At 48.1% G+C, this 20,972-nt stretch overlaps 1 protein-coding gene and 1 pseudogene across 1 annotated transcript; both read right to left on the bottom strand.

Annotated features, from left to right (window-relative positions):
* Positions 1–558: 558 nt before the first annotated feature.
* On the bottom strand, positions 559–1,544 carry LOC142821271 (olfactory receptor 11A1-like). The gene has a single exon (XM_075912111.2). The coding sequence runs from the start codon at positions 1,513–1,515 to the stop codon at positions 559–561; it is 957 nt and encodes a 318-aa protein (XP_075768226.2). The 5' UTR covers positions 1,516–1,544.
* A 5,484-nt stretch (positions 1,545–7,028) lies between these two features.
* On the bottom strand, positions 7,029–11,855 carry LOC106731969 (olfactory receptor 11A1-like; annotated as a pseudogene).
* Between the last annotated feature and the right edge of the window lie 9,117 nt (positions 11,856–20,972).

Raw genomic sequence — 20,972 nt, forward strand, 5'->3', positions numbered from 1 at the left:
CTACCTTCTGTGCCCGATCTTTATTTGCCCATCCTATTCAGAGCAGGGCTATCCGCTTTCCCCACTCTCCCTGTTTCTCATTGCCGTAGAAGAACCCACTGCCAGCCGAGACAAGACAGACTGAAATAATTCTGGGAACAGCAATAAAGAATGTTTTCATTTCCCATCATGCACTTAGCTGGGTACAATGGTTGGAGTTTGGGGTGGGATATCTGAAAACATTCCCATCCCCCTCACTCTTCCTCCTCCTTCCAAGACCCACACTCCCACCCCCTCCTGCACCCGCCCTCCCTCTCAGACTCTCCAGCATGCTCCTCCACCTGTTTTGTCACCATGACTGGTTGGCTGGTGTTCTGTCGAATGGTCTGTGTTGAGCTGGGTGGGCCATGGACCCAAAAGTTTCAGAACCATTGACCTAAGGAAACACAACTGAATGGTGGCTACAGCTCTAACAATACCCTCAGCGCCGCCTTCCTATAATGCGGGAGACTTGCACTGATAAAAACTTGGACTACGTCAATGGATCCTTTCTAACTAGCTCTTTGATGTATTCCCATTTCAAACCTTTCCTAGGAACACCCGACATTCCTGCAGGGTTCTCCACACAGCCTCCTTGACATTTTTGTTTCTCAGGCTGTAGACGAGGGGGTTAATCAGGGGCGTGAGCACCGTGTAGAAGACAGAAAACACTTTGCTTGGGGCTTTCAGGGCTCCGGTGTTGGGTAACATGTAGACGGTGATCAGGGTCCCGTAGAACAGTGTCACCACGATGAGGTGAGAGGAGCAGGTGGAAAAGGCCTTTTTCTTCCCGGCGGTGGAAGGGATCCTCAGGATGGTGACGATGATACACACGTAGGATATCAGGGTCAGCAGGAATGGGGGGACTGTGTCTATGGAGGAGAATACGAGGGTCACCAAGGTAACCAAGCTGGTGTTACTGCAGGACAGGTTAATCACAGGTGCCAGATCACAGAAAAAGTGATCAATTTCATTAGGGCCGCAGAAGGCTAGTTGTGACATAGCAGAAATCAGCGTGGTGAGAATTACGAATGAACTCAGCCAAGATCCGGCCACTAGCTGCAGACAGAACCTGCTATTCATACGGATGGCGTAGTGCAGGGGGCTGCATATTGCCAGGTAGCGATCATAGGACATCACCGCAAGCAGGGAACACTCCGCCGTCACTAGGAAACCAAACCAATAGAATTGCACCATACAGCTGGTCACCGAAATGGTCCGGTCCCCAGTCAGGAGACTGGCCAGCAGCCGGGGCAGGATGGTAGAGGTGCAACAAATCTCCAAGCAGGACAAGTTCCCCAAGAAGAAATACATGGGGGTGTGGAGGTTCTGATCAGCCACCACCAGAGATACAATGAGCGCGTTCGCCAACATAGTGACAATGTAGATCCCTAGGAACAGGAGGAAAAAAATAATTTGCTGTTCAGGGAGATTCCCAAATCCCAAAAGGATGAATTCAGAAACTGGTGTTTGATTTTTCCCTTCTCCTTCCTCCATGGGGTGCACGTTGGTCTTCTCCTTTCTCGTTCCCTGTGTGATGGATCTGGCATTTGAGAAAAGGAATAATCATACACTGAAACCAAGTGGACTCCCATCCATTTGATTCCCTATGAAACTGAGATTGCAAACTTGGCTTAGACGGCATATCCTTTCTCCAATGCAGAACGGCGCCCAGGCATTGCACAGCTTATTGGGAAACAGAATTCCTAAGACCTACCCAAAAAGTGGCAACACAGTTAATTCATGACTCATCCATGCCTGTTCCCATTATTTTAATTCAGAAAGTCTTTTATTTACAGCCTAAAAAAGATCAAAACATTGCTACTACGAGAAAGGAGAAATACTATTCTCCATAGCCTTTGACGGTAGGAGAAGAAGCAATGGGCTTAAACTGCAGCAATGGAGGTTGAGGTTGGACATTGGGAAAAACTTCCTACCTGTCAGGGTGGTGAAACACTGGAATAAATTGTCCAGTCCCCTGCCCTCACGGCAGGACCAAGCACCATCTAGACCATCGCCGACAAGTGTCTGTCCAACCTTCTCTTAAATATCTCCAGAGATGGAGATTCCACAACCTCCCTGGGCAATTTATTCCAGTTTTTAATCACCCTGACAGTGAGAAAGCTTTTCCTGATGTCCAACTTAAACCTCCCTTGCTGCAGTTTCAGCCCATTGCTTCTTGTCCTATCATCAGAGGCCAAGGAGAACAATTTTTCCCCATCCTCCTTGTGACTCCCTTTTAGAAAACCATTCTCATGTCCCCCTGCCATCCTCTCTTTTCTAAACCAAACAAATTCAGTTCTCTCAGCTTCCCCTCAAAGCTCATGGTTTCTAGTCCATTCATCATTTTTGTTGCTCTTCTCTAGATCTTCTCCAATTTCTCCACATCTTTTTGAACTGTGGTGGCCAGAGCTGGATATCATTGGGTTTTAAGGAAGCTGGGTGCTTTTGAAAATTGTGACTCTCCAGGAAGGCTGTGAGGGAGCAGAGGATAGAAACCAAGAGTGATGTACGGAGGGATTGCTTAGGATGTTCAGGACAGGGCTCTGTCACTGTGTAGGAAAGAGCTAAGTAGAGGGACGTGGAAGCGGCTGGAGAAAGAGAAGCCAGGCAGGTGTCCTGGGGGGGTAGATAGCTTCCCGGGCAGACCGTCATGAGGAGATAACAAAGTTGGTATTGAGGTGAAGCTTTCAGGGAGGAAGGGCATTAGCCAAGAGGAGAGGGCTTTGGCGTAAGGGCTGAGGAAGAGAATCGAGGCTTCATGTTGTCACTGGTCTCACTCACCTTTAATCCTCATTGGGAAGCAGCGACCTCCCCTCCTCTCATCCTCTGGGCTCCCGTAAAGACTCCTGCACGTTGCTGCCAGGAAGGGTCTGTCATGGCTGTTTGCATCACACAGCAGGGCACGGCTCCTGCTCTGGATTCAGGCAGGGCTTATCAGGGAGCGCCGCCTCCCCCGGCCTGTGCTGTGGGTGGGACCCCGGGGCCCTGTGGCTGGCGAGTGCAGCAAGGTACCCGCCCAAGGGAATCACGCTGGTGGTGCGTGTGAGAACAGGGCCGCACCAGAGCCGAGGCCGCCGGCATTCAAATCGCAGGGTAAATCTCTCCCCCCCCATGTGCTCTGAGTGTGCAAAACCCCTCGGGGTCCCCATCATGTTGCTGCCACGTGAGCAGGTGCAAAAGCAAACCCATGAGACTAGCAAAGTCCTGGCTCCATTTAATGGAGTCTTGGCCTTTGTCCAGTCAGAGGTGAGAAACCTTCATTGGGCCTGGGGTCACAAAGCCACAGAAAAATCAGTCAGGAGCCACACAGGAGGGAGAAGCAACCCCCCCAAGACAGAAACCCCCCTGACCGAGAAGCAGAAGCCTCCCCTCATTCCCCTCGCACAGCCTCCCCAGGCTCGGGGAGGGGGGGGCCCAATGAGGGGTTCAGTGTGGGAGGGGGCTGCCAGGATTTGGGCTTAGAGTGTGGGGGATTGGTGGATCTGGGAGTGTGGGAAGGGGCAGGTGCAGGCTGGGGGTGGAAGGGCTGAGAGGGGGAGGGCTGGGAGCAGGCTGGGGGTGGAAGGGCTGGGAGGGGGAGGGCTGGGAGCAGGCTGGGAGTGGAAGGGCTGGGAGGGGGAGGGTGCAGGAGAAGGCTGGGGGTGGAAGGGCAGGGAGGGGGAGGGTGCAGGAGAAGGCTGGGGGTGGAAGGGCAGGGAGGGGGAGGGTGCAGGAAGGTGCTGGGGGCTGGTGGTTCTGGGAGTGTGGGAAGGGGAAGGAGCAGGCTAGGGGTGGAAGGGCTGGGAGGGGGAGGGGGCAGGAGAAGGCTGGGGGTGAGAAAGGCTGGGAGGGGGAGGGCTGGGAGCAGGCTGGGGGTGGAAGGGCTGGGAGGGGGAGGGTGCAGGAGAAGGCTGGGGGTGAGAAAGGCTGGGAGGGGGGGAGGGTGCAGGAGGGTGCTGGGGGCTGGTGGTTCTGGGAGTGTAGGAAGGGGAAGGAGCAGGCTGGAGGTGGGAGAGGCTGGGAGGGGGAGGGGCAGGAGGGTGCTGGGGGCTGGTGGTTCTGGGAGAGTGGGAAGGGGCAGGAGCAGGCTGGGGGTGGAAGGGCTGGGAGGGGGAGGACGAAGGAGCAGGCTGGGGGTGGGAGAGGCTGGGAGGGGGAGGGGCAGGAGGGTGCTGGGGGCTGGTGGTTCTGGGAGTGTGGGAAGGGGCAAGAGCAGGCTGGGGGTGGAAGGGCTGGGCTGGAGGGAGGGCGCAGGAGCAGAGAGGAGGTGCAGTAGTGGGCTGGGGGTGGGAGACCTGCAGGGTTGGAGCCCCAGCCCCACCTCCCCAGTGCTGGCGGGGAGAGGGGAAGCCTCAGGGGCCAGATCCTGAAAAGCGGGGGGCCAGATTCACCCACCCCGGTGTAGGTAACTCCTAGACGTGACAAATTTTCTGTGCACTGTTCTGGGCGTAGTGTTCAGGACAGCGATACAATACATTCCGGGTTCACCAGTGCGGTGTCCTGACAGGTCTCCTGATCCATTAGTGATGATAAACGTTCGGCTGGGTGCGTTTTCATGCGCTCCTTCAATACGTCCTGCCAGCTCTGCACAGGGGCTAGCAGAACAGACCTCACCAGCGCCCCAAAGAGCACAGACTCAGATAAGATACAAAGGCACCCGAGGCAGGTTTATTGTTGAATGAAGCACGTGAATATTAGGCAGTAGCCAGATGGCCTCTGGCCCCTATGTGTTTGTAATGGACACGGCTTAATGCATAGTATGGATTCACTATCGCCCCCTAGGCCAGCCAAAGAGTTACATCGAGGTGCCCCAAGATTTATAGACAGAAATACACAATCTATGATACACACTGTACGTTTCATCTTAAGTGTTAATGGTACGATTGGTACCTTCCCTGGGACTTTTGTCCAAAGCCTTCACTGCCTGTTGTTCTGCTTTCACTCCTGTTGTTTCCAACTATTTTATCATGTGCTCAGAGGAGTGTCCCTGTACTGCTCTACTAGCAGGGAAACCTCTGCTTGTGACATGGCCTGTTACTCAGAGTGTAACTCTTTGGTTCAAGCATTAGGTCCATGCTTCAGACTCTTTCTCCGACACTGGGAACGTGCTACGCCCTGCGCTATGCACACAGCCGGACGAGATTGGAACAATTGTCCCTTCCGGCCTTGGAATTGATAATCCATTGTTAAGACAGCGATGGGCAGGCTTGGCAGAGTCACTAGAGGTGCTAGAACTAAAACTCACGCGGAGTAATGGTAGTTCGAATTAGAGAGCCTAATTCGAACTACCTACTCCGTGCCGAGTGTAGCCGCGGGCACGGAGTCCACACTAACGGGGATTTAAAAATGGCGGCGTGCAGCAAGATGCAAATGAAGCCCAGGATATGTAAATCCCGGGCTTCATTTGCAACTTCGAATGCCTACATTAGCCACCTTAGTTTGAACTAGGGTGGCAGTGTAGACATACCCTAAACTCTTTCTGAATCCTGTTAAAGTCCTGGTCTTCACAATATCATCTGGCAAGTAGTTCCACAGATGGACTGAATGTTGTGTGACCTTTATTTCTTGTGTTACAAAAAGCAGTAAATAATTCTTCCTTCTGTACTTTCTCCATACCAGTCATGATTTTCTATCAAATCCCCCTTAGTTGTCTCTTTTCCAAGCTGAAAAGTCAGAGTCTGAGTAATAACTCCTCATACGGAAGCTATTCCATACCCCTCATCATAGTGTGCCTTTTCTGGAACCTTTTCCAATTCCAATATCTCTTTTTTGAGATGGGGCAAACACATTTGCATGCAATATTCAAGATGTGGGTATATCTTGAATTTACACTATGGCAATATGATATTTTTCATCTTATTCCCTATCCCTTTCATAATGATTCCCAACATTCTGTTCATGGTTTTGACTGCTGCTGTACACTGAGGGTGTGTCTAGACTGCATGCTTCCGTCGACGGAGGCATGTAGATTAGCCAGATCGGCAGAGGGAAATGAAGCCGCGATTAAAATAATCGCGGCTTCATTTAAATTTAAATGGCTGCCCCGCTCTGCCGATCAGCTGTTTGTCGGCAGATCGGGGCAGTCTGGACGTGCCGCACCGACAAAGAAGCCTTTCTTGATCGGCACAGGTATGCCTCGTGAAACCAGAGAACTAGCCACAATGACTCCAAGATCTCTTCCTTGAGTGGTAAAAGGTAATTCAGACCCCATCATTTTATATGTGTAATTGTTTTCCAGTATGCATTACTTTATATTTTTCAGCACTGAGTTTCACCTGCTATTTTATTGTCTGGTCACCCAATTTTATGAGATCCCTTTATAGCTCTTTGCACTTTGCTTTGGAATGAACTCTCTTGAATAGCTTTTTATCATCACACACTATGGTTATAGAGGCAGACTGGAAATAAATCATTAATTTTTAATTAACCATGGAAACGATTTATCAAGGGTGGTGATGGAGTTCCCATTGTTGACAATTCATTTTTTTTCTGCAATATCTGCTCTAGCAATCATTTTGAAGAATTTCTATGGCTTGAGTTTAACAGGCAGATTAGATTATCACAACAGTCTTTTAATTTCTTGAAATCTATGATAGATAGATAAATAGAGAGAGAGAGAGAGTGTGTATGGGGAGAGACAGGCAGACAGACAGACAGACAGACAGACAGACAGATAGATAGATAGATAGATAGATAGATAGATAGAGGGGGTATATGGGGATAGATAGATAGATAGATAGATAGATAGATAGATAGATAGATAGATAGATAGATAGATAGATAGATAGATGGGGTATATGGGGATAGATAGATAGATAGATAGATAGATAGATAGATAGATAGATAGATAGATAGATAGATAGAGGGGGTATATGGAGATAGATAGATAGATAGATAGATAGATAGATAGATAGATAGACTTACTTTAATAGAAGGGGCAGTTCATAACAACTGGAAATATATAGTTAGAGATATTAATTGAGCCCATATTTGATTAAAAATAATTAAAAAGGGACAAGAAGACATCTTCACAGTGCTCTTGTGGGAGCTGATACTGCACTAAGCCACCTCTTAAGAGCCTCCTGAACTTCCTTGTTCTTCAGGCTGTAGACAATGGGGTTCAGCGCCGGGGTCACCACTGTGTAGAGCAGCGAGATACCTTGCTGAGCACCAGTGAGCGGTCCGACGGAGGCACCACGTACATTGCAATCAGTGTCCCGTAGAAGACGCTAACGATGATGAGGTGGGAGGAGCAGGTGGAAAAGGCCTTCTGCCTGCCTGTGGTGGAAGGGATGCCCAGGATGGCCCTGAGGATGCAGACGTAGGATGCCAGGATTAGGAGGAACGGGATCAGTGACACGGCTGCAGAGCAAGCGAAAACCATGCTCTCGAACAGGCACGTGACGGAGCAGGAGAGCTTGATCAGGGAAGTGATGTCACAAAAGAAATGGTCAATCTCATTGGGGCCACTGAAACGGAAGTTAGAGAGCAAACCCACGATTATCGATGTTCCTAGGAAGCTACTGGCCCAGGACCCAGCTGCTGATAGAGTGCAGACCTTGCTGTCCATGAGAGCCATGTAATGCAGTGGCTGGCAGATGGCTACATAGCGGTCATAGGACATCACGGTGAGGAGGAGGCATTCAGCCACTGCCAGGGCACCAAAGAGGTTGCACTGCACCATGCAGCCTGCGAACGATACCGTGTTGTCCTTGGTTACCATGCCAGAGAGCATCCTGGGGGCAAGGTTTGTCGCATACCAGAGCTCCAGGAAGGATAAATTTCCCAGAAAGAAATACATCGGGGTGTGGAGACTGCGGTCAACCAACACCGTCACCAGGATGAGGAGGTTCCCAACAACTGTCACAAGGTAGGTGGCTAAAAAGGCACAAAAGAGGATAACCTGGACTTTTTCAGAACTTGAGAATCCCAAGATTATGAATTCTGTGATGGCTGTTTGGTTCTCTTTACACTTTGTTGCCAGATGAACTTCACCTAGAGGAAAAGAATGATTGAAACATTCAGCATATTACTATGGGTGTGTCTACACAGCAAAGTTATTTTGGAATAACAGCTGTTATTCCGAAATAACTGTGTAAGCATCTAATTTTGAAATAATGGATGGCTTATTCCCACTTAGAATCATAGAACCATAGAACTGGAAGAGACCTCAGAAGGTCATCAAGTCCAGTCAACTTCTGTAGACCTCATTCGATGAAGAATAACACCTATTCCGAAATAGTTACATAGGGGCTGGGTAGCTGTTCCATATCTGCTATTTCAAAATAGCCCCTCACCAGGGCTGTTCTAAGTTATTCCTCCTGGGGCTCTAAATTGAGATAGCATGTCTACATTAGGGAAGCCGGCCTTCAGCGGCGGATATAGGGCAGGGCGAGTGGGGCAGCTGCCCCGAGCCCCATACTTCAATAGGCCCTGTGCCAATTCCGGGGGGGGGGGGACTGGCCCGGCGGGATACCGGGTATTTCCCAGTTGGCCATTCACTGAAGGGCCAGCTGGCAGCTGCTGGAGGAGGAGGGGGATTGTGACTGGGCGCCATAGCCCTGCACTTTAAATTCCCTGGTGCCGGACAGTACGGGCCATGTGGGGCTGAGGCAGCACATGCGCAGCATGCTGAAATGCCACACAATAGCTGAGAGGGGAGATGCCCGGGCGTGCCATGAAGTCACGGCCTGGGACTTTAAAACCGTGCAGCCCAGTGTTACACTGCTTGGTTCGGCACATGCTCTGGAACCTTAGCTGGGGTCACTGCCGCCCTGCAAACTAGAAGGTAGAAGGTGGATGGCTGAGGAAGGGGCTTGTGCTGAGGTGAGGGGGGCAGATCAAGAGGAGAAAGGGGAAGGCACCAAGGGACAGGGGTGCAGGAGAGACAAATCCCAGGGGGCCAAGTGGAGACAATGAGGAAAAGGGCAGGAGGGGAGGTGTCAGTGGGAGGGGGGACAGGGTGATGATGGGAGAGGAGAAGGTAAGGGCATTGGGGGCTAAAGGGGGGAGGGGGAGGTGCTGGGAGAAGGCTTGAAAGGAGGGGTGGGCATGAGAAAGGTGGGGATGGAGCAAGGCAGGTGTGAGGGCACGGGGGCCTGAGGGGAACAGGGGTAGAGGGTGGTGAGGGGGTGGGCATCAGGGAAAGAGAGGGCAAAGGGCACAGGGGCAATGAGGGACAGGGGAGGCACCAGGAGGGTGCAGGGCTAAGGGAAGGTGCAAGTGCCAGGGGATTCTGGGGTGAAGCAGAAGGGCAGACACCTGCAGGGGAGGGACCAGCACCAGAGGAGAGAGGCAGGGCAGGTGTGGAGAGGGAGGTGTTAGGAGAGGGCATGAGGAGGGGTAGCTCTCATGATCAGAGTGTGGCTACTGAAGGAGTGGGCACGGGGGGGGGATACCTTTTTCTATTTTTTCTCCAAAGGGGGGCCCCGCGAAATTGTGCTGTGCTGGGCCCCGCAAAACTCTCATCTGTCCCTGCTGGCCTTGGACTAATTTTGAGGCTTCCCTGTAGTATAGACGTGCTATTTTGAAATAAGCTGTTTCGGAATAACTATTCCAGAAAAAATTATTCCAAAATAACTGTGCAGTGTAGGCATAGCCTACTACGACTACTGTTACTACTATAGTTGGATGCTGAATGTTTCAATTATTATTATTATTATTTCAACTTGTCAGAGTTCAGTTTTTATTATTTATGGTTCCTCTGGAAAATATTTATAACAACTTTTTAACATTTATTGATTTAAATTTTCACCATTGCTGGAAATGAGGGGGGAGATAAATGTGGGTGCTAGACAATAATTATTTAATGCCAATCAGTGCTGATATTCAAAAAAATTATAACCACTAGGAGGTAAATTGTCACTGTTCTGTGTTAAAACACACCAAGTAAATAACATTGAATCAAACAACTCAATTTTGAGTGGACTTTTTCTTAATGTGCCCACCCGTGACTGTTTATTATTACAGCAGATCCTTCAGAGTTACAAACAGCAGGATTATAAACTGACCAGTCAACTATACACCTCATTTGGAACCGGAAGTATGGAATTGGGCAGCAGCAGAGGGAACAAAAGGCAAATATAGTTCAGTACTCTTGTGGATAGGGGAGAGGCGGTGGATGTGGTATACCTAGACTTTAGTAAGGCATTTCATATGGTCTTGCATGATATTCTTATAAATAAACTAGGCAAATACAACTTAGATGGGGCTACTATAAGGAGCAGAGGGAAACCATCCCGTAGTTGGGACCCTCCTCCCAGAGGATGTTGCGGTATCCTCTCGCACTGAGGATACCTCTGAGCGGGAGGGAATGCCAGTTAGGAAGAGGCAGGTGTTAGTAGTGGGTGATTTGATTGTTAGAAACATAGATAGTTGGGTTTGTGATGACCGGGAGAACCGTATGGTCACTTGCCTGCCTGGTGCGAAGGTTGCGGATCTCTCAAGGAATCTAGATAGACTTATGTGTAGTGCTGGGGAGGAGCCGGTGGTCATGGTACATGTAGGTACCAATGATGTAGTGAAGGGTAGGAGAGATGTCCTGGAGGCCAAATTTAGGCTGCTAGGAAAGAGACTGAAATCCAGGACCTCTATGGTGGGATTCTCGGAAATGCTTCCAGTTCCACGCGCAGGGCCAGGTAGGCAGGCAGAGCTTCAGAGTCTCAATGCGTGGATGAGACGATGGTGAAGGGAAGAGGGGTTTAGATTTATTAGGAACTGGAGACACTTTTGGGAGAGGGGGAGCCTATACAGGAAGGATGGGCTCCACCTAAACCAGGGTAGAACCAGACTGCTGGCACTAAACATTAATAAGGCCGTAGAGCAGTTTTTAAACTAAGAGATGGGGGAAAGCCGATTGGTGCGGAGATGCACGTAAATCGGAGGGAGACTTCTCTTAGAGGAGAATCCATTGATAGAGATTCTCTAAGCTGTAGTCAGAAAGAGAGAAGGGGAGAGGACAAACCATGGGCCAGGGCAGACAAACAACCACATACAAAGGAATCCAATGCATCAGGGAAGGGCAGACAAATAAGCAGTGGCAAATTTTGAAAGTGCTTGTACACAAATGCTAGGAGTCTGACTAATAAGATGGGTGAACTAGAGTACCTCATATTAAATAAGAAGATTGACATAATAGGCATCACTGAAACCTGGTGGAATGAGGAAAATCTGTGGGACACCATCATACCGGGATATAAAATATATAGAAAGGATAGAGCAGGCCGGGTGGGTGGCGGAGTGGCACTGTATGTGAAAGATAATGTAGAATCAAATGAAATAAAAATATTAAATGAATCAACATGTTCCATAGAATCGCTATGGATAGTAATTCCATGCTCCAATAATAAGAAATTAGCAGTAGGGATATATTACCGACCACCTGATCAGGACAGCGATACTGACATAGAAATGCTGAGGGAGATTAAAGAGGCTACCAAAATAGAGAACTCTATAATAATGGGGGATTTTAATTACCCCCATATTGACTGGATACATGTCACCTCAGGAAGAGAACCAGAGATAAAATTTCTCAATGGCTTAAATGACTGCTTCTTGGAGCAGCTGGTGCAGGAACCCACAAGGGGAGAGGCAATTCTCGATTTAGTCCTGAGTGGAGTGCAGGATCAGGTCCAGGATATAACCGTTACAGGACCGCTTGGGAATAGTGACCATAATATAATAACATTCAACATTCCTGTGGTGGGAAGAACACCTCAGCAATCCAGCACCCTGGCATTTAATTTCAAAAAGGGGAATTACACAAAAATGAGGAGCTTAGTTAAACAGAAATTAAAAGGCACAGTGACTAGAGCCAAATCCCTAAAAGCTGCATGAAAACTTTTTAAAGACACCATAATAGAGGCCCAACTTAAATGTATACCCCAAATTAAAAAACATAGCAAGAGACCTAAGAAAGAGTCACCGTGGCTTAACCACCATGTAAAAGAAGCAGTGAGGGACAAAAAGGTATCTTTTAAGAAGTGGAAGTCCAATCCTAGTGAGATAAATAGAAAGGAACATAAACACTGTCAAATCAAATGTAAACATGTAATAAGAAAAGCAAAAAAAGATTTTGAGGAACAGCTAGACAAAAACTCAAAAAGAAATAACAAAATGTTTTTTAAGTACATTAGAAGCAGGAAGCCTGCTAAAATACCTGTGGGTCCCCCAGATCGAGCTATAAAAGGAGCAATCAAGGATGATAAAGCCCTTGCAGAGAAACTAAATGATTTCTTTGCTTCAGTCTTCACGGCTGAGGACGTTGGGGAGATTCCCAAATCTGCACCGTCCTTTGTGGGTGATGAATGTGAGGTACTGTCCCGGATTGAAGTGTCATTAGAGGAGGTTTTGGAACAAATAGAAAAACTTAATGTTAACAAATCTCCGGGACTGGATGGCATTCATCCAAGGGTTCTAAAAGAACTCAAATGGGAAATTGCTGAGCTATGATCTGTGGTTTGTAACCTATCCTTTAAATCGGCTTCCGTACCTAATGACTGGAAGGTAGCCAACGTGAAACCAATATTTAAAAAGGGCTCTAGAGGCGATCCGGGCAATTACAGACCAGTAAGTCTAACTTCAGTACCGGGCAAATTAGTCGAAACAATAGTAAAGAATAAAATTGTGAAGCATGTAGAAGAACATAATTTGTTGGACAAAAGTCAACATGGTTTCTGTAAAGGGAAATCATGTCTTACTAATCTATTAGGGTATGTCTACACTACCACCCTAGTTCGAAAGTACTTGAAAGTAGGAATAAGGGATCTTCCGGAAAAGGGTTTATTTTCTGCAAGATCGCATCTAGACTGGCGCTTTTCTCTGTTCCGAGCCGGAAAAAAGCGGCAGCCATGTTCATGCAAATGCTGCAGGGGATATTTAAATCCCCCGTGGATTTGCAATTCCGAAGTGTCTCATTAGCATCCCTTTTCGAGAAAAGGGTGCCAATGTAGACACAGTCTTAGAGTTCTTTGAAGGGGTTAACAAACATGCGGATAAGGGGGATCCAGTAGATAAAGTATACTTGGATTTTCAGAAAGCCTTTGACAAGGTCCCTCACCAAAGGCTCTTGTGTAAATTACATGGCCATGGGATAAGAGGGAAGGTCCTTTCTTGGACTGAGAACTGGTTAAAAGACAGGTAACAAAGGGTAGGAATAAATGGTAAATTTTCAGATTGGAGAGGAGTAACTAGTGGTGTCCCCCAAGGGTCAGTCCTGGGACCAATCCTTTTCAACTTATTCATAAATGATCTGAAGAAAGGGGTAAGCAGTGAGGTAGTAAAGTTTGCAGATGATACAAAACTGTTTAGGATAGTCAAGACAGAAGCAGACTGTGAGGGACTCCAAGAAGATCTCACCAAACTGAGTGATTGAGCAATAAAATGGCAAATGAAATTTAATGTGGATAAGTGTAAAGTAATGCACATTGGGAAAAATAACCCCAACTGTACGTACAGTATGATGGGGGCTAATTTGGCTATGACAAATCAGGAAAGAGATCTTAGAGTTATCGTGGACAGTTCTCTGAAAACTTCCACGCAGTGTGCAGCGGTGGTCAAAAATGCAAATAGGATGCTAGGAATTATTAGGAAAGGGATAGAAAATAAGAATATCTTACTGCCCCTGTATAAAACTATGGTACGCCCACATCTTGAATACTGTGTACAGATGTGGTCTCCTCACCTCAAAAAGGATATTTTGGCCTTGGAAAGGGTTCAGAAAAGGGCAACTAACATGATTAGGGGTTTGGAACGGGTCCCATATGATGAGAGGTTAAAGCGACTGGGACTTTTCAGTTTAGAAAAGAGGAGGCTGAGGGGGGATATGATAGAGGTCTATAAAAGCATGAGTGGTGTAGAGAGGGTGCATAAAGAAAAGTTCTTCATTAGTTCCCTAAATAGAAGAACTTGAGGACACCAAATGAAATTAATGGGTAGCAGGTTTAAGACTAATAAAAGTAAGTTCTTCACACAGCGTGAAGTCAACCTGTGGAACAGAGGAGGCTGTGAAGGCTAGGACTATAATAGAGTTTAAAGAGAAGCTAGATAATTTCATGGAGGTTAGGTCCATAAAAGGCTATTAGCCAGGGGATAAAATAGTGTCCTTGGCCTCTGTTTGTCAGAGGCTGGAGAAAGATGGCAGGAGACAAATCACTTGATCATTGTCTTCGGTCCACCCTCTCTGGGGCACCTGGTGCTGGCCACTGTCGGCAGACAGGCTACTGGGCTAGAAGGACCTTTGGTCTGACCCAGTACGGCCGTTCTTATGTTCTTATGTTCTTATGTTATGTTCTTATGTTCTTATGAGTGCATAACTAGCTGGATAACCATTCTCAGGGTACGTCTACACTACAGCGCTAGTTCGAACTAACTTAGTTCGAATTAGTTAATTCGAACTAAGCTAGTTCGAACTAACGCATCTAGAACTAAAAACTAGTTCGAACTAGCGTTTTGCTAGTTCGAACTAGTAAGTCCACATTGAGTGGACTCTGAACAGGGCTTAATGATGGCCGGAAGCAGTGCCGGCAGGGCATAAAAGGAGGACTTAGAGCATGGAGATGCTGTCTCAGGCTAGCCGAGGGCTGCGCTTAAAGGGTCCCGACCCCCACCCCGGACACACAGTTCTAAGGGGTGCCCCGCTTGCAAAGAAGTTCTGGCTTGGAGTGCCCGGAGTGCCCACACTGGGCACATCACACCACTCGGCCATCAGCCCGGCTGCACTTGCCGCAGGCTGCCATCTGGGGAGAGGGAGTAATTGGGGGGCTGCAGGAGAGCTTCCACCCCCAGAAGCCCGCAGAGCCAGCCCAGTCCTCCCCATCGGGGGCTCGTACCCCATTCCTCCCTCACCTCCTTCCACTTGCCCTTCCCTAGCCCCCCTTCTTATTGATGTACAAAATAAAGATAACGTTTCTTCCAACATTGACTCTGTCTTTATTGAACAAAACTGGGGGAGACTGGGAAAAGGAGGTGGGAGAGGGGAAGAGAAAGGCTGGGAGAGGGGAGGGCAACTAACATGATCAGGGGTTGGGAACAGGTCCCAGATGAAGAGAGGCTACAGAGACTGGGACTGTTCAGCTTAGAAAAGAGGAGACGGAGGGGGGACAGGATAGAGGTCTCTAAAAGCAGGGGTTGGGTGGAGAGGGTGCATTCAGAAAAGTTCTTCCTGAGTTCCCATAAAGAAGGACTAGAGGACACCAAAGGAAAGGAATGGGTAGCAGGCTTGAAACTAGTAAGAGAAAGTTGTTGTTCTTGACAAAGCAAATAGTTAACCTGTGGAACTCCTTGCTGCAGGAGGCTGTGAAGGCTAGAACTAGAACAGAGTTGAAAGGGAAGTGAGATAAAGTGATGGAGGTTGGGTCCATGGAGTCCTATTAGCCAGAGGGTAGGAGTGGTATCCCTGCCCAAAGTTTGTGGAAGGCTGGAGAGGGATGGCACGAGACAAATGGCTTGGTCATTGTCTTCGGTCCATCCCCTCCAGGGTCCCTAGGGTTGGCCGCTGTTGGCAGACAGGCTACTGGGCTAGATGGACCTTTGGTCTGACCCAGTACGGCCATTGTAAGCTCAGGGCTCAGTGTCGGGGGTCTCAGTGGACCCCCTTGATTTTCATGCACACCTGGTCCTGGGTGGCCAGGCTGGCAGCTCTCCTGCCCTAGACGGCCACTTTCCTGTGCCTAGTGCGGAGATCGTGGACGAGGTCCACGATGTCCGCACTAGCCCAGGAAGGTGCCCGCCTCTTGCGGTCCAGGGCAAGCTCCTGGGAGCCGCCAGCCTGGTCCCGGCAAGAGGGGGTGGGCTGGGGGGCATCGGGTGGGTGGCTCTGTGCCGTGCCAGGTGCAGGGTCTGCTAGCTGGGTGCTGGCAGGCTTGCACCTGGCACGGGCACCGTAGCCAGCCCGTGCCCCTTTAAGGGGTCCGGGGCCGGGAGGGGGGCATAGAGTTTCCCTGGTGTTGGCCAGAGTGGCCACCAGGGAAACCTGGGGAGGGCTAGCCTCCCACTAGTTCGAACTAAAGGGCTACACAGCCCTTAGTTCGAACTAGCTAGTTCGAACTAGGCGTTAGTCCTCGTAAAATGAGGTTTACCTAGTTCGAACTAAGCGCTCCGCTAGTTCGATTCAAATTCGAACTAGCGGAGCGCTAGTGTAGCGCATAGGAAAGTTAGTTCGAACTAACGTCCGTTAGTTCGAACTAACTTTCTAGTGTAGACATACCCTCAGAGAGTAGTTATTAATGGTTCATAATCCTGCTGGAAAGGTATAACAAGTGGGGTTCCACAGGGGTCTCTTCATCAACGATTTAGATATTGGCATAGAGAGGACGCTTATTAAATTTGCAGATGATTCCAAGCTGGGAGGGATTGCAAGTGCTTTGGAGGGCAGGGTCATAATTCAAAATGATCTGGACAAATTGGAGAAATGGTCTGAGGTAAATAGGATGAAGTTTATAAGGACAAATGCAAAGTGCTCCACTTAGGAAGGAAAAATCCGTTTCACACATGCAGAATGGGAAGCGACTGTCTAGGAAGGTATGAGAGGGGTAGTCGTGTTAGTCTGGATCTGCAAAAGCAACAAGGAGTCCTGTGGCACCTTATAGACTAATAGATGTGGCATTTGATGAAGTGAGTCTTTGCCCATGAAATCTTATGCTCCAAGACATCTGTTAGTCTATAAGTTGCCACGTGACTCCTTGTCGCTTTGTCTAGGAAGGAGCCCTGCAGAAAGGGAACTAGGGGTCAGAGTGGATCACAAGATAAACATGAGTCAACAACGTGATGCTGTTGCAAAAAATGCAAACATGACTGTGGGATGCATTAACAGGAGTGTTGTGAGCAAGACACGAGAAGTCATTCTTCTCCTTTACTCTGTTGGTTAGGCCTCAGGTGGAGTATTGTGTCCGGTTCTGGGCACCGCATTTCAAGAAGGATGTGGAGAAATTGGAGAGGGTCCAGAGAAGAGCAGCAAGAATTATTAAAGGTCTAGAGAACATGACCTATGAAGGAAGACTGAAAGAATTGGGTTTTTTTAGTTTGGAAAAGAGGAGACTGAGGGGGCACATGACAGCAGTTATCAGGTATCTAAAATGGTGTCACAAGGAGGAGGGAGAAAACTTGTTCATTTTGGCCTCTGAGGATAGAACAAGAAGCAATGGGCTTAAATTGCAGCAAGGGAGGCTTAGGTTGGACATTACGAAAAAGTTTCTAACTGTCAGGGTGGTTAAACACTGGAATACATTTCCTAGGGAGGGTGTGGAATCCCCACCTCTGGAGATATTTAAGAGCAGGTTAGATAAATGTCTATCAGGAATGGTCTAGACAATACTGGGTCCTGCCATGAGGGCAGGGGACTGGACTCGATGACCTTCCAGTCCTAGTGTTCTATGATTCTATGAAATGTGAACTGCTTAAAAATAAAGGGATATTTATCAAGCAGACTCAACAAGGAAATTGTGTCTGTGCTTGTTTCAGTTAAATTCTGGTGGTTAAAAGCAGCATTTTTTCTCCATCCTTAGAGGTTTTTAAGTCTCGGCTTGACAAAGCCCTGTCTGGGTTGATTTAGTTGGGATTGGTCCTTCCTAGGGCAGGGGGCTAGACTTCATGACCTCCTGAGGTCTCTTCTAGCCCTGTGATTATATGATTCTACGAGCAACCTCCCTTCCCAAATGTTTGCAACTCTGAGGTTCTACTTGGAGCACTGGAGGGGTTGTCATCGGTTTGGGTGTGCACAGGGAGTCAGGTGTACTGACACTTGCTGGTAAAAAGGTTTGTCTTGACATCCCCCCCCCCCCCGACACACACTGTGCTAGCGTGCAGAGAACTTATCCTGTGCCGGAGCCTCTTTGTGTTGGCTGCTGGAGAAAGACACACGTGTGAGGCATTGGAACGACGTGGTGCAAGGTCTCAAGCTTGTCTCTTTCACCAGCAGAGGCAATGAAAGATATTCCCTCGCCCGCTTTGTTTCTATAGCAGTGCAAGGGCCAGGCCATGCTCTAAAAAGCCAACAGCCCCATCAAGGGACAAAGATGAGGGACTGAAGCCCACAAAACCAGGTGGACTGTTTGTCTCCCATAGGGAGATAAGACCTTCACTGAGCAGGTGTGAAGGAGCTTTTGTGTAGCAATGCCAAGGACGGATGTCAGGTACCGCTGCACCATTCAGTGAGTATGTGATTGCCTGTCTGTGGGTCTAAGACAGCACCAACCTCTCTCTGGCCAAGCAGTGGGGTTAGGGGACCTGCCAAAGGCTCACAGAAGAAATACAACATATTCAATTCAGATAAGCACAGAAGCAAAGATGCCCACTCTGGGGATTCAAGAAGAAGGCAATTTCTTACAGTCAGTGGGATTGTTTTTCACTTGCCATGTATACCTGCTGAGGGTTCCCCAAAAATGTAAACACTCACATTCCAGGGAGATCGATCCCTTTGGAAATAGCAGCATTCAGGTGAAGTCAGAGGTCAACAAGAGGTCAACATTTTCCAAGTCACTAAATGATTTAGTCACACAATTCCCAGCATAAGTCAAAGACACTCAAGCTGCGTCTAGACTGGCAAGATTTTGCGCAAAAACTTGCCAGCTGTCTACACTGGCCGCTTGAATTTGCGCAAGAGCACTGACGATCCAATGTAAGATTGTCAGTGTTCTTGCACAAATACACTGACGCTCCCACTCAGGGATAAGCCCTCTTGAGCAAATGTATTTGCGCAAGAGAGCCAGTGTAGACAGGGGAGGACTGTTTTGCGCAAAAAAGCCCCAATGGTGAAAATGGCCACTGGAGCTATCTTGCGCAAAATCGCGTCTAGACTGGCCACGGATGCTTTTGCGCAAAAGCAAGATCATGTCAGTCTAGACGTAGCCTCAGTATTGAAATTCCATTACAAGTCTCAGGAACGATGCCTAAGCGGGTGCCGTGCCCACTCCTAGGCAAATAATTGAGAGTTATAAGTGAAATGAGCTGAGGCTCAGAATTCCCATGGTATCTGGGTACCACACAGGATCTACAATTACATCTCACTCGCTAATAGCCGGGGACATGGCTGAGCTCGGATGCTGAGATGCTTCTGAGCAACACAAGAGGTGCAAACATTCCTTTGAAAATCTTGCCGCTTGTATTTTGCATAAATCCCTTTCACAGGCTGGGTCTTGCCTGAATTGTGCTGCTTTGGATACCCAAAGGCTCCTGTTAGAGTGGGAGGGGTTATTTACCTTCCATTCTTGTTGGAGTAGTGTGTCTTTCTTCATGGACATTCCTTGGCTGCCTTAGGGTGTCTGCTGTTCTTCTTTCCTTGCCTTCTCCTGTCCCGGGCATAGCGACTTGCTGAGCATTTTCTCGTCTTGAAATAATGTTTTTGGCCAGTGTTTCTCAACCTTTTTTGTAATAAAGTACCCCCCTTAAAAATTATAAGTGTCCCCAGTACCTACAGTTTTCAGACACACAATTTTTTTTGCTACCATTGCAACACATTTGTTTAAACAACTTAATGATAGCCCGGTGGGCGATTAAATTTTTGGGTGTAAAAAGTACAAAAATAATAAAGTGCTGTAAAACTTACAACAAAAATTCAGTTTTCTTCAAATTTCAGTTGTATTGACGTCCCTCCCAGACTTCTCTCGATTACCCCTACGGGGACCCGTACCACTAGTTGAGAAACACTGTTGTAGGCCTTGTCCCTTGTCCAGGGCTATATCACTTCTCCTGCACTGCCCCCTGGGGTTAATTACAGTGGTGACTTTTCCCAGTGTTTCCTAGATCAGCAAATTAAGACCCTGGTTTCAAAGGGAATGTTTGTCATGTGGCTCACGGGACCGCACCTGAGAGTGCTTCAGAGATGTAACACCAACACAATCTCCTACACAGCTGCCCAGTTACCATCTGCGTTCAGCCAGAGAGGGAAGATAGCCCTGAGGTGAAGGCATGACCCTGAGACACAGAAGCTCTGGGATCACGTTCCTGCACAACACAGACTCCTTGTAGGCCCCATGGCCTTGCTTGTGCCTCAGTTTCCCCATGTGTACAATGGAGATAATACTGAGGATAAGTGGATTAATGCTGGTGAGATGTTCAGGGACTACTGGAAGACATGGAGAAGTATTATGGCTAGAACTAGGCACCTGAGGGGCCATCAGAAGAGGTGAGGGTACATTCATCCTACACAGGCCAGGACACCTCTGAATACAGGAAAACCCCGTGAAGAATAGGAGACAGAGCTTTATGTTAGGTGAAACATCTCAGAGAGGTAGCTGTGTTAGTCTGTGTCTTCAAAAACAACAAGGAGTCCTGCGGCACATTAAGAGGCTAACAGATTTATTAGGACATTGGCTTTCATGGGTAAAACCCACTTCATCAGATGAACTGGAGTGGAAGTGTAGGGGAGGAAGGAGTACATATAAGGAAAAAGTTGCTTGTGCAATTTGTACAAGGATCGTCTTCCCTTTGAGGCCCTACCTCTGTTACTTCTGTTAGGCCACAGAAAATTGGGCCTAGGGCGATTATGCTAAGACAGATGGAGAAGAGTCAGCAAAGGGTTCTGGGTAGTCCCTGAACAAAATTTGAGACATGAGTTGAGTAAGGACATGAGACAAGCGAACAGCTGCATTTTTGTACTTGCTGAGCTGAACAGCTTGCTTAAGAAACTGATAAGAAAACTCTCCGTCTCCTCATTGTCTGGTACTCGCCTTCTGTCTTAATAAGAGAGGGTATGTCTACACTACAATGTTAGTTCAAACTAATGGACGTTAGTTTGAACTAACATTCATAGCCGCTACACTAGCGCTCCGCTAGTTCGAATTTGAATCGAACTAGCGGAGCGCTTAGTTCGAACTAGGTAAACCTCATTTTACGAGGATTAAGCCTAGTTCGAACTAGCTAGTTCGAATTAAGGGGTGTGTAGCCCCTTAATTTGAACTAGTGGGAGGCTAGCCTTCCCCAGGTTTCCCTGGTGGCCACTCTGGCCAACACCAGGGAAACTCTATGCCCCCCTCCTG

The sequence above is a fragment of the Pelodiscus sinensis genome, chromosome 30 (assembly GCF_052426305.1).
Source record: "Pelodiscus sinensis isolate ZL-2025 chromosome 30, ASM5242630v1, whole genome shotgun sequence".
Taxonomy (NCBI): domain Eukaryota; kingdom Metazoa; phylum Chordata; order Testudines; family Trionychidae; genus Pelodiscus; species Pelodiscus sinensis.

Coding starts and splice junctions, on each gene's coding strand:
- LOC142821271 (XM_075912111.2), bottom strand. CDS start 1,515: ATGGAGGAAGGAGAAGGGAAAAATCAAACACCAGTTTCTGAATTCATC.